The following is a 14,597-nucleotide window of genomic DNA, read 5'->3' as shown; positions in this document are numbered from 1 at the left end:
ACTTCAAAACCGAACTCGTCGTTCTGGAGATAATACTTATTCACCACTCTTTTGAGATATTTGATTTTTTTTTAATCGTAATTTCACTAAAAATAATTCTAATGTGTATATAGAAAACAAAATCGAATGTAAACAAATTTTTTGACTCTCAATCCCGTTGAGCCAGTACCTAAGGGGTTATATTCAGTTAGAAGGCCGAAACGATTTTTCCAGATTTTTTTGGGAGAAAACTTTAACTTTTAAAAAAAATCTTTTAACTGTATTTTAAGACTTAGTATTAGTAAAAATATTTATTTGGACAGAAACTACAGCTCTTCTCAAAAAAGACGTTTTGCGGTGACCACTATATCTCTGAACGGGATCCTCTGAAATAAAAAAAACCCAAACAGATTTCGTTTAATTAATGGTAAATCTAGTAGTTAATCGAAGGAATAAGCAAAATAAATTTTTTTGACAATATGGCGGTTTCTAAAAAAATAAACGATTTTTGACTACAATTTCGGACTTAAATTGTTAGTAAAAAAATATTTATTGATTAAAAAAATGTCTATTAATTACTAAAAATATATATAAATTACTAAAAATATATATTTAAGAACCTAGTGTTAAAATTCGAGACGAATTGATTTAACCGTTTTCGAGAAATGTTGGTCACCGACTTTGAAAACACCATTTTGAGAAAAACGCGTTTAAAGTTTGAAATGCACTTCTAGGCACTCTGAAACGTCTTTCTGTGTGTATTCTTAAATATATGTACATTAAGAAATTAAAATAAAAAAGTCGATTTTTTGAAAATTCTAACTGTATATAACCCCTTAACCACCAGTATTTTGATTTTTTAATCATAAAAAGTCCCTATATGTATTAGAAAACGAAATCTAATTTCAAAAAAACTTTTTTGACTTTCAATCCTGTTGAGCCAGTACCTTAAGGGGGCATTCTAGACTAGAATTAAAAAAATCGATTTTTTATTGCCAAAGTTTAACTAATCCGGAGTATTTTTCGAACATTGATTTTCGATATACATAAGTATGTACATTAGGGTGAATCAAAAATAATTTTTTTTTTTTCGTTTGGTACTCGGAAAAATAGGCTCCTCTAATACCCGAGACAGACATGTAACAATACCATAGTAAAGGTATCATGGTATTCTGTTTACTACGTTGGTGACACACACGGCAATGTAGTAAACTGAAATACTACCTTTGTTTCATAGGCATTAAATATTAAAAAAAAAATGTAAACAATAAATATGTAGATGTGTGTTATGGAGAAAATAAGTATAATTATATTAAATACTGTAAAGTTAATCTATTTTCATCGCAAAAAAGCGATTTGGTTAAAGTCTCTCTAGAATCCTCACATAAAATGAGACATTGTCTGCTTTTCCGGAAGAAAAATTGTGAAAAATATTTTGTTTTCTATTTCAATAATTAATTTTTTAAGACATTTTGACAGAATATTTCGAAGAGCTTTTGTGTAAAAGCTTTTAGCAAAGTTTGTTACCTGTTTTTTAGCTGTGTTTATACAAATACCATAATGAAGTATCCTAGTATTGTTACCAGCAAAATACTACATTGCTCATATGGTATTTTGCTGGTATTTGGTGACACACATGTGGTATTTGTACTATATATGGTATTGTTACTACATGTCTGTCTCAGGTATAAGAAAGCCTCTCCAAACATGAGTTTTTAATTGTAACGGGAAGGTCCTCCTACATACAGTTTTCTATTTTTTCTTATTATCAGATAGAAAAATTTATATCTCGCTTCCAACTATTTGAAAAAATATCTTGTTCCTTAGATTTTGTAGGAAATTGAATGCTCTACAAAAAAGGTATATTATGTTTTTTTCGTAAACCCAAACGTTTACAAGATATTAACAGTTAAAGTTTGATTATTTTTGGGAAATTTTTTTATTTCTTATGAATTTTATAACTCAATGAAAAAAAATTATTATGAATGATAGAATATAGTATACTCTTAAAAAAGATTTTGTAAAAAAGTGTCATATCATCGTTGAAATTTTTTTAAATAAAAAACATAAAATTTTCTTAGCTAGTCTGAAGCGGCTTCAGACATGTGGGCTCATCCAGTTATTACTTAAAAATGAGTATTTCTTAAATTTGCATGATTTAGATTCGTTAAGATAATTCAAATTATTACAAATACTTCTGCATATTAATATGTTTGTACAAAAACAAAAATTGGCAACAATTCCCTACTAAATCCGCTTAGCGATTATAATGCTTAAAGCAAATAATTATTTTAATAAAACAATTAAGTAACATTTTTCATTTAATTAAACCGCTTTCGGCATATTTCCGGAAATTATTTAAAAAAAAAACATCCATTAACTTGAAAACTAATTTTTAGAAAAATTGTATTTTTAACACATTCAAGATTAATAATCAGATATACAGGGTTTTCCAATAATTATTAAGTAAATTCAAATGTTTTTATACCCTGAACAGGGTATATTAAGTTTGTTACGAAGTTTGTAACACCCAGAAGAAAGCTTTGGAGACCCTACAAAGGGTATATATATATGATCAGTATGTTGAGCTGAGTCGATTTAGCCATGTCCGTCTGTCTGTCTGTCTCTAGTCTCTCAGTGTTTAAGATATCGTTTTGAAATTTTGTAAACGTCATTTTCTCTTCAAGAAGCTGCTCATTTGTCGGAACTGCCGATATCGGACCACTATAACATATAGCTGTCAAACTGAACGAACGGAATCAAGTTCTTGTATGGAAAACTTTCACATTTGACAATATATCTTCACAAAAGTTGGCACAGGTTATTTTCTAAGATAATAATGTAATATACGAAGAAATTGTTCAGATCGGCTTACTATAGCATATAGCTGCCATACAAACTGAATGATCGGAATCAAATGCTTGCATGGGAAACTTCCTCATTTGACGATATATCTTCACGAAATTTGGTATGAGTTATTGTTCATAGAAATAATGTAATATCGGAAGAAATTGTTCAGATCGGCTTACTATAGCATATAGCTGCCATACAAACCGAATGATCGGAATCAAGGTCTTGTATGGAAAACTTTCGCATTTGACGTGGTATCTTCACGAAATTTGACATGCATTACTGCTTAAGGTAATAATATAATCTCCGAAGAAATTGTTCGGATCGGATTACTTTAGCTTATAACTTCCATACAAACTGGACACATAGTTGCTAAGAGAAATGCACCTGTGAAGGGTATATTAGCTTCGGTGCAGCCGAAGTTAACGTTTTTTCTTGTTTTTGTCTGATTAACTCCAAAATCGCAAATTTATTATAATTTAGCGTTTTGTTAAAAATAGTTTTAATTGAGGCTTATTGGAATGCCGTGAAACTCCTGTTATTTTGAAATTTGGACTGTCACCTAGTAATACGTACATTTTTGAAGTATTTGCTCTTTCTTAAATTACAAAAAAAAATTCTCTTTCATTCACTCTATTTCTCAAAACCACTTCGTTAATGAATTGCATGCGTTATTCAATTTTACTGAATTTATTTATATCCCATAAACTTGGAAATTGTTATGGAATTACTTAAAACACGTTTTTAAATATATATTTTCAATTAAGTAGACTTCTTAGCGGAATGTTGTTAATTACTTTTTTGTTGCTTTTGTGGCTTTATTTATTCTCCAATTAATTAATATATTTTCTTTCCTTTATTTTAGTACTAATTTGTTATTAATAATTGGGTATTTTAATAAAGTCAGCAAAAAAAAAAAATTACACGACATTAAGAAACTCAAAATGTATGTCGAAAAGCGGCGGAGCTTAGACCTTCTTTTGTTATAAGACCTTCCTCATCAGTGTTAGGCGCGCAATAGTATATGTGGTTCTTTGTGTTAATATGCAAATATATTTATAGAAATCTATATAGAAATACTTTGTCTTAAGAAGAATACATATACATATATAATATTTAAAATATATGTAAAATTATATATAATATACATATATACAAATATCTTACAGATATACCATTGTCAGAGAAGGATTATTCCTGATTTCCAATTATATATCTCACATTGAGCAATATTTTCGATCAAAACTCAACTATAGATACAGGGGTTCGAAACCTAGGGGCTTGAGCAGTTTTTGTTGGATTTGGACAATTTTTTGATTTGCCCGTTATATACATTTATTCTTGATTTGTGTACTGAAAAGTGAAAGTAGTTTAGGAGATATGTACGTTAAACATATTAGAGGTCGGGGCCACTCCCACTTTTTCAAAATTTTTTACCCACAGATGCAACTTGCTACTGTGATCCACTGTGACAAATTTCAGCTTTATTTCTTAATTTAGTTTAGTTAGTATGACGTTTTGTGGGTGTGGCAGTGGTCCCATCTGCGAATTTTTGTACTAAGAAACCTGTGTACCCAGTTTCATCAAGATATCTCAATTTTTATTCAAGTTACCGGACGGACGGTCGGACAGACAAACAGGCACCCGGATTTCAAGTCTTCTCGTCATCCTGGTCATTTATATTCATATATATAACCCTATATCTATTTCGCTTAGTTTTAGGTGATACGTACAACCGTTAGGTGAACAAAACTATAATGCTCTGTAGCAACAGGTTGCAAGAGTATAAAAAATATATTTAGAAGCTCATATTAAAATGTGAGACTAATCGGTTTAGCCATTTTCGAGTAATGTCGTTCACCGACTTTGAAAACATCATTTTTAGAAAAACACGTTTAATGTTTGGAATGCACTGCCAAGCACTGTGAAACGCCTTTTCAAATTGCGTGGAACTTCGAAAATATTCACCGAAACGATATTTTTTCAAAATTCTAACTGTATATAACCTCTAAATGCTTCAGATTTTATGCTAAAAATATATAAATCTTCATAGGTAATTTTGTAAAACTTCATACAGAAGTAAGTTATGTTAAAGCCTCAAATATTCTAGGATTGAAAACTAATATTCCAGGCTTAACATTTTTCGAAAGTTAAAAATAGTGCTAGACAGTTATCCAATGCTAGTATTACTAACATACTAAAATCTTTCCTTGAAATATTAAGGTATCTTGATTACATAAGAGCTGCGAAAATATTTTCGAACTCAAAAATGCCGCACTAAAAACTCCAAATGCACATCTACCTACATACATACACAATTAAAACTCGAATTGGCCATTACACAACACACATAAGTATTTAAAACTTTACTTTATACTTTCATAACACATATATACATACATACATGCATACTGCAAATTAATTAAATTAATGATCATACAAATATGCTAAAATCATTAGTATATATGTACATACATACATACATACGCTTCATAAACATAGGCCGCACTTGAATAGCATTCAGTCGATATACATTGCTAAGCGCTTCTTTGCACTGCATGTCGTTTTCTTAGTTGCACCGTTAAATGTAGAAAGTTTCGTTATTTTGAAAAAATCATCATCTCTATGGAAACTAATGTTCGAAATTACGTGATTCATGGCACGACTCTAACGCTATTAATTCTAATTGCATGTTTTTATTGTTGTAATATGTTGTAAGCTTACTCTTTGGCTGTATACTTAATTGGCTTTGCTCTCGTACAATTTCGTGTTATTTCAGTTATATAGTAAATTATTGAAAATTATATGATATTACAAATCAATATGTGCTTCTTTCATTTTGCATGCTTACACGGCATTTAGACTAAGTTCGGCGCACGTTGTAAAGCTTGGAACTTAGCGCCCTACAATCCAGAGTTGCCGCCTTGCATACGTGTGCGCTTGGAGGAGACATTGAACCTGCCGCAGGGCAATGTAAGCGTCACGGATAAAAAATCTTTGCAGAGGTGAGTTGGAATTTTTTTTAATTGATTTTTTTACTTTTTTTAAATACATTTTGTTTTAATACATTTTTTTTACTTTTTTTAAATTAATTTTTTTTTACTTTTTTTAAATTTGTTATTTTTTTTTTTAATTAATTTTTTGTTTAATTTTTTAAACTAATATTTTTTTTTTAAATTTTTTTATATTAAATATAATTTTTATTTTTTTAATCTTTTTAAAATTTTTTTTTTTTTTAAACTAATATTTTTTTAACTTTTTTAAATTAATATTAATATTCTTTCTTTATTTTCTTAAATTAATATATTTTTATATACACATATTTTTATTTTTATTTTTTTGAACTAATATTTTTTTTTACTTTTTTAAATTAATATATTTATTTTTAATTTTTTTTTATAAAATTTTTTACTGTTATATAAATTTTTGTTCATATTGTTTTGTCCCCCCCACAGTTGGATTTCCCATCATGCTGAAGTGCGCGTCAAGGATGTTAACTTGGATTTGTCCATGAGCACCGTGATTGGTTTGGGCGATTTGGCAGAGGATGAAATCATCACTAACCCTTTGCCTGTTACGGTAAATAGCGCGCCTAGGAATAAAGTAATTCACACTTTTTAATTGTATTGTCTTTTATTCCATTCAATAGATCCATGTGGAGAACGTTAAGCTTAATTTAATCGAAGATCGTCCGCCCGTTAATATTACCTCACCGGGTCCAGTGCCAATACGTCTGGCGATCGGACGAATGCGCATACATCGTGATAAAAATGGCATTGTCAATATACAACCAATAGGTGTGTAGTAAATTAATATTTTTATAACCTAAAAAGTGTTTATGCCGTTTGGCACGAAGTTTATAAGAACCTGAAGGTAACGTCGGATACTTTATAAAGGAATAATCAGGCGTAAAATGACGAGTCGATTTTACCCGTCTAACTATCAGTACACGCCCTTCTCTCCACAAGAGGCACGTCATTTGTCAGAACCGTCGATATCGGATGTAGCTGTCATACAAACTGATGATGATTTGACAAGATATTTTCAGCAAATTTTGTACGGATTGTTGTTGTATCGGCAGAAAGCATTTCTGAACAAATTTGAAGGAATGCTGCCAATTTGACAGTCCTTGGCCGCATAAAAATCCGTTCCGGTTATGTAGACCCGACCGTCGCGGTAACGGCACGTGTTCTTGTTGCAAATAACGCTATAATCTCCGAACAAATTGTTCAGATCGGACCACTATAGCATATAGCTGCCATACAAATTGTTCTTTCAAAATCAATTCCATGTATGGAAAACTTTTTTTTTTTAATGTGAGTGGTATTATAGCTTTATAGGTGCGAATTTGTGTCAAGCGCAGGCATCCTAATGATGACTACTCCTCATGCACCTAGTAACTGAACACCATCTGTTATCGAAAAGGACCAAAACTGGTCTATGCATGGCCCATTAACCGACCAGACTAACCTAACCTAACTTATAGGTGTAACCGAAGTGTAAATTTAGTCAATAAGCTAAAGTTCATATTTAAAATAATAATTTTTACATTTTTAAGTATTTTAAAAACTTTTTTAAAAATACTACTTTTGTAATATTTATAAAGAAATTTTAATTTATTTTCCATTCAGAAACTGGTCTAAACGAGGCAGCTACTATAAACTACCCACTAACAGCGGCTGCTTTAACACCACGCGATCGCGAACGAGATCGCGAAATACTTTCCATGCAACTGGTTATGCAGCAGCTCAAAATGGATAATGAAAATTTGCGTAAGCAATTAGTAAATGCGAAAGAAAATGCCGATACTTACAGGTAAGCCTCATAGAATAACTGTTGAAATGCGAGACTCATGCATAATACTTTCTTTTGTTACAGACAAAAGTGCAAACAGGAGAACGACGTGCTGCGCTCGTATCTGAAAGCGGCGCAGGACGATATAACCATATTATTAGAGGAGAAAAAGGCTTTACTCGACACGATACGTTCGCTGCAGGTGAGTTTCAACTAAGAAAATATGCAAATAAATATATACACTGATATATATATATATCCACACGTTCACTGTTCACTTTAATGTGTTTAAGATTTCTACACAACCCTTTACCTACGCGCACAATACACAGATAATAATTATGATAATTTATATATTTAAGACACCTGCTCGAATTTGTATGGTGAGAAGCCACAGTAAAAAAAAAAGATTTAAGCATTTTTGTTCGCTTTCGTTGTTATAATTTGAAGTTTTGAAGCTATTTCACGTGTTTGGCCAAATTATGTAAAATTTTCTTTCAATTTCATTTATATTTTCAACATTTTATGTATGTTTATTTTTCTAAGCTAACAATCTTCCTTTTATACTTACTACTATTACTATTTATCTACTCTTCACCACCACCTAATGTGACTGTTTTCTATTTGATGTGTGTTTTTGAAAACCAAAACAAAAAAATCCTGAAAATTTGGCGTTGAAAACTAAAACAACAGTTAAATCTGAATTCTCGCAACATTTCCGATGCAAGGATCAAAGGTCAGTTTTTGTAGCAAACAAAAAAAAAAAAAAAATAACAAAACAAAAGCGCAAAGTAGAGAAAATGCACCTAAAGTTTGCTTTTGATTTGTAGTTTGTAGGTTAAAACAATCGATGCTGAATTTTTCGCATTTAATTTCTCTATATACTTAGCTTTAAGCATATAGCACTTGCTTGAATTTGAATTTAAAGAAATAGTAACTAGCATGATATCAAGTACATATATAATTTCGAATGCACAAAAAATAATTGGCAAATTGAAAATTGAAAGATTGGATTTGTAAGTGCATAAAGTGTTAATGAAAGACTAGTAAATCACTGCCACTCTCAAAACTGTCAGCTCATAGATTTAGCTAAATTTTATTTTATTTATCGATTTTGAGTACAATGCCAGTCGGAGTTTTCGTTATGCTATATGGAATTTGAATTTTTTTATTAGTGTCACAGAAAATATTCAATGATTGAAACAGATTAGCATATACGAGTGTATATGTATGTATATCGAAACAAACTTTTTAGCATTTGGTTTCTATATTTAATTTTTCAATATTTGCTAAATGGTGGGGACAAAATTAAATAATTCAAAAATATTTACTTTATGATTTATTTTTTTTATTCATGTGACGCGGAGTGTATACACATAAGTGCTAATGTAATAGGTCATTAAAAATTTGTAAGATATAGCCTCTTAGTACCGTATATCCACCTATCTCAGGATTAACTATAATATTGATATATGATGATAAAGATTTTCCAATTTCAAAACAGCAAATAAAATCTATATTTTTATATGCTGAAAAGAGTTTATAAGGTATGCTACGAAGTTTGTAACACCTAGAGGCAAATGACGGAGACCTTTAAAGTACAAGGTGTGTTCCAAAGTAAATAGTACTAAAAAAAAACAGAACAAATGTTTTTTCGGCAAAATCAATTTATTTGCCGGTGCAGGCCTTTTGAATGGCCTCTACGTCTGCATAATGCTTTCCTCTCATGGGCAAATGCATTTTTCCGAGAAGGAAGAAGACGCACGGTGCCATATCAGGTGAATACGGGGAGTGGTAATGGTCAAAATGTAATTTGTGGTCAAATAATCGTCCTTCGAATGTTGGATTCTGAGCAATTTTTGGCCGTCAGTCAATTTGTGCGGAACAAACCATGCACACACCTTTCGTAAGCCCAAATGTTCGGTCAAAATGCGATAAATCGATGTTTTGGATGTTTCCATATCCATGAATTTCTGATGATTTTTGATGAATTCACGCACAGTTTCGATGGAATTTCCGGTGATCACGGATTTTGATTGGCCCACATGTTGTTTGTCATTTATGTCCTCACGACCACTTTGAAAACGTTGAAAGCACTCGTGCACTCTGCTACGATATAGGCAATCATCGCCATAAACTTGTTTCATCAATTGAAACGTTTCGGTAAAAGTTTTACCCATTTTAAAATAAAATTTAATGTTGGCTCTTTGTTCGAAGCTCATTTTCGCACCGATAACTCAAACACACTGACACTTAAAACGCAATAACTTCACTACCAAACTATAAAATGTCATGAAATTCACTGGGCAATCAATAAAGATAGCAGATTCTAACGCACCAGTCGACATATAGATGGCGCCACCAGGGGGCGCTATAGTCTCTAATTTTTGAGATATTGAACTGAAATTTTGCACACGATCTTTGCACTCAAGAAGTTGCTTATTTGTCGGAATCGCCGATATCGCACCACTATAGCATATAGCTGCCATACAAACTGAACGATCCCAATCAAGTGCTCGTAAGAAAAAACTCTTTTATTTGACGAGATAATTTTACAAAATTCGACATTGGTAATTGTCTAATACAATACTGCAATTTTCGAAGAAATTCTTCGGATCGGATCGCTATATTATATAGCTGCCATAGAAATTCAACGATCGGGTTCAAGTGCTTGTTTGGAAATTTGTTCGGATTGGATCACTATATCATATAGCTGCCATACGAACCGATCGCTCAAAATTAAGTTCTTGAAAGGAAAACTTTTTTATTTGAATAACTATTTTCACGAAATTTGGCACGAACTATTATACAAAGCTATTGTACAAAGCATGGCTATAATCTCAGAAAAATTTGTTCAAAGCAGACCACCATAGCATATACATATGTATGTAGCTTCCATACAAACTAATCGATCAAATTCATGAGTAGATATTTTTATATCCTTTTAGCTTGGGTGCAGCCAAAGTTAACGTTTTTTTTTGCTTCCTTAAACATTGGCTAGATATATTAGTACAAAACCATTTTCATTTAAATTGGATTGAACTTTAAACAAAGGATTTTGTAAACATCAAAATAAATCCAAAAAATTAACGAGGCCATATATTTGAACAAATTCATTTCATACATTAAATTCGCTGTGTAAAATAAATACAAGTAGAGAAGAGCTAAAAAAATAAAATATTTCGTATTTTCACAAAATGCGCCAATTTTTTGTATTTTGACTGTAAAATTTGCAAACTTTTTTCAAAGTTATCACACGGACTTATTTTTGTACTTGAAAAAAATGATAATAATTTACTTTAACAAAATAGCTAAAACTTTAAATTTTTTGAAAAAAATTTTGAAAATACTGAATTTGCTGGTCTCTCTCAACCAAAAAATACTTAAATTCCTTTAATATTGCTTTTCACGCACTTACTGGCATTCAATTATACTATCGCTTAATTTACCTACTACTCTCTTCCGCTTTTATACTCTCTTCTGAGTTTTCGTTTATTATGTTTTTATTTTTTTCGCCGAAATATTTTCAAACTCGCCATTTTTGTACTTTCAAATAAACAATTATAACTATACAAAATAATAATAATTCTGCTTAAATAAGATAAGCGCCATACGCTTACAATAATGTCAAATATTTTATTTGCTTCTGTTATCCTGCTTCACGCCGCTATCACAACTGGCCAACAGGTTCAACTGACATCATCGAATATAAATAGAAAAAGCGATGGCAACAGGTAGCATAACTGCATGGATTGCATCCAGTGCTGCGGCGAGAACAACAATCCATGAAATACGATGCAACCGACGACGACAGCAAGGCGTAGAATAACAACAACAACACCAGCAACACACACGCGACGTAGGCTTACTAATATATTCTTCGTTTTGCCACTTTTCAAATCATGCCAAAAATCGCGCCAAGCGCCACACGAGCAATGAAATCAAATGTGTTACGAAAAAAAAGAAATTGTGCGCAACAACAAACAAGAACAAAAAACGTGTGTAATTAATAACATTTGCATATGTATATGACTTAACATTTGCATATATAATATGAAGTTTGTGTTTCTATTTTTGATTCTATTTCACAATTTCTAATTTGTCTAAAATTTTTTATTATTTTTGTTGGAATCTTCTTAAAATTTATTAGTGTTTTAAAAAGACTGAATATCGCGTTGCGTTGTTTTCCATGTTTTCTATGTTAAATCAAAGTAAATATATTTTCATTAAATTATTTGTAAAATGCTCAAAAATTGTGTTTGCATAACGAATTTTGGAATATTATATATGAAGCAATAATGCGGTTCGTTTATAAATTTAATTTTGGAATTAATCATTTATACTTATTGGTACTTGCCTTGTGAAAAAACAGCGTTGGTTATTTTTATACCTAAAGTATATCCAAAAATCATTGATGAACTAAAATAATTTTTTCTCTTTTCGCATATTTTTTTCTAAAAATTCGCTTTTCAATTTTTTTGGTTTGTTGAATAATACTATTCCTAAATTGATTCCAAAAATTTCTGACAAAGTAAAATACATACATTTTTTGACTTTTCGCATTTTTTTAAACTATTTTTTTGAAGTTTTTTTCATAAAAGTTGTTAGATATTTCCTAACCTATTTACAAAAATTATTCACGAAGAAAATATATTTTTTTCTTTTCACAAGTTTTTTCTAGAACTGAACTTTTTTGAATTTTTTTATAATATAATATTCCTAACCTAACTTCAAAAACTATTGTTGAAGTAAAATATTTTTGGTCTCTTTTCGCATATTTTTTCTAAAAATTAGATTATTTTGTATTTTTTTTAAATAAAATTTGTTGTATATTCCTAATCAAATTCCAGAAATTCTTGTCAAGTAAAATATATTTTTCACACACTTTTCTTTTCGCATATTTTTAGTAAAACTAAAATTTTTTTTAAATACAATACTACTATTCAAAACTGATTCCAAAAAGTATTGACGAAGTAAAGTATTTTTTTCTCTTCTCGCGTATTTTTTCTAAAAATTAGCCTTTGAATTTTTTTTTCTATAAAATTTGTTGGATATTACTTTTCCTAAACTGATTCCAAAAATTATTGACAAAGCAAAATATTTTTTTTCTCTTTCTTTTGTTTTTAAATTTTTTGGATATTACTAATTCTAACCTAAATCCAGAAATTATTGATGAAGAAAATATATTTTTTTCATTTCGCATATTTTTGCTGAAACTTATTTTTTTTTTTGAAATTGTTTGAATTCCAGAAATTCTTGTCAAGAAAAATATATTTTTACATTTTTCGCAATTTTTTGTTCTAAATTAACTTCTTTTGAATTATTTTTTTCTTTTTTTTTATAAAATTTGGCGGATAATACGATTCCTAACCTAATTCCAGAAATTATTGTCAAGATAAAATGTTTTTTTATTTTAATTTTCTAAAAATAATACGATTCCTATATACATTATTGTCAAGATACATATATTATATATGACGTTATATGTATATGTACATATGTACATACATATATATTTTCAATTAACTTCGTTTGATTTTTTTTAACTATTCCTTACCTAACTCCAAAAATTAAAAAAATATTGTCCAAGTGAAATATAAACATTTATTTTTTCACTTCTCGCATATTCCTTCTAAAAGTTGACTGCTTTGGTTTTTTTTTTTGATTTTTTACTGATTCGAAAAATTATTCACAAAGTAAAATATTTTTTTTTTTTTAATTTTTGCATTTTCTAAAAAATTTCTTTTTAATTTCTTTTAATTATTTTTTTTTATTTTTTTTTATATAAAATTTAAAACTATTTTTTTATTTTTTTACTTTTTTTTATAAAATTTAGTGCGATTTGCTTTTTTTTAAATACTTTTCGATATAAAAGAAGTTACAAACAGATAAATCACGCAGAACGTCGCCAATATGAAATTTATAACCTTAAAAACACAGAACAAATTAATATGCGTTCACTTTTTATATTTAAAAGTTATACAAATAACTGCTTAAAGCAATATCTTAAATAAAAATTATTAATACCTGTATTTGTGTTCTAGGAAAACTTAAGTTTTTAAAACTGTATCGGCCAAGAGTAAAGCCAGTCTTTTTACGCCTCAATTATTGTTATTTCCAATAAAAAATATATACATATGTACATAACTATATAATTTTATAAAAATTGAATTTAAAACTAAAAAGAAAATAATTTAAAATTTTATAAAAGTTTATTAAAATAATTTGAAACTGTTATTGAAAATGAAATTAAATTATGCGTTCAACGCTTCTTCTTACGTGATTACACCGTGGGTATATTATAATTATAAAAAATATTTAATTCTTTTATTATAAATGTGTTTTATTTTTAACTATTATTTCAATAACGGCTTATATAATTCACTTTTTTAGCGAAAATAATTTCAATAACTAAACAGCTATGATTTTAGCAGCATAACAAATCGTTGTGATTTACTATCATATCAATAAACGTAAATAAAAACTAAAAAGAAAAAATACCTTGAAATAAAAAATAAATAAAATTCGCTTTAGCTATGATAATTACAAAAATATATATATATATACATTACTTTCATAAAAAAATTACTTTCCTAAAAAATCGGTGTTCAATGCATATGTTGTTTATAGTATTATGCTATTTGCGCCTTTTTAAAATTTTTTTAAATGCGCAACAAAGGATATCTTGTATACTGAAGGCTACCCAATCTTTGCTAGCGATCAAATAACTACTTTTAAAATGAAATGTAAGTCGCTGTGCTTTTAATGAAATGTATAAAAATTGAGAAATTTATAAAAAAAATTATTAAAATTACAACGATAACTTTTTTTTTATAAATTTGCAATATTTTTAAATTTTATTATAAAATTACTTTTTATATTTTAATTATAAAATGAAATTTATATACATACTTTTACTATAATTAACAAATTAAATGTTCATTAGACTTATATTACTTAATGGCAATTAGTTA

At 29.0% G+C, this 14,597-nt stretch overlaps 2 protein-coding genes across 10 annotated transcripts in view; both read left to right on the top strand.

Annotated features, from left to right (window-relative positions):
- The window catches only part of LOC126754005 (UHRF1-binding protein 1), a 49,865-nt gene that overhangs the window by 26,779 nt on the left and 8,489 nt on the right, over positions 1-14,597 (top strand). For 3 of the 9 annotated variants that reach the window (XM_050465831.1, XM_050465826.1, XM_050465823.1), the window contains 6 exons: positions 5,692-5,834; positions 6,285-6,408; positions 6,479-6,626; positions 7,461-7,644; positions 7,708-7,825; positions 11,311-12,166. In XM_050465831.1, the coding sequence (XP_050321788.1) occupies positions 5,692-5,834; positions 6,285-6,408; positions 6,479-6,626; positions 7,461-7,644; positions 7,708-7,825; positions 11,311-11,361 (768 nt within the window). In that variant the 3' untranslated portion in view covers positions 11,362-12,166. Of the gene's footprint in view, positions 1-5,691; positions 5,835-6,284; positions 6,409-6,478; positions 6,627-7,460; positions 7,645-7,707; positions 7,826-8,316; positions 8,360-11,310; positions 12,170-14,597 lie in introns of those variants that run through there. The other 6 variants (XM_050465824.1, XM_050465822.1, XM_050465830.1 and 3 more) reach the window with 5 other exon arrangements.
- Positions 13,452-14,597, top strand: part of LOC126754008 (troponin C) — a 41,629-nt gene continuing 40,483 nt past the window's right edge. The window contains exon 1 of the mRNA XM_050465836.1: positions 13,452-14,369. The gene's annotated coding sequence lies outside the window, so the exon portion shown is untranslated. The remainder of the gene's footprint in view (positions 14,370-14,597) is intronic.

Source organism: Bactrocera neohumeralis, chromosome 3, assembly GCF_024586455.1.
Source record: "Bactrocera neohumeralis isolate Rockhampton chromosome 3, APGP_CSIRO_Bneo_wtdbg2-racon-allhic-juicebox.fasta_v2, whole genome shotgun sequence".
NCBI lineage: Eukaryota > Metazoa > Arthropoda > Insecta > Diptera > Tephritidae > Bactrocera > Bactrocera neohumeralis.
The sequence above is the reverse complement of the archived record's forward strand: the minus strand, read 5'-3'. Positions and strand labels throughout refer to the sequence as shown.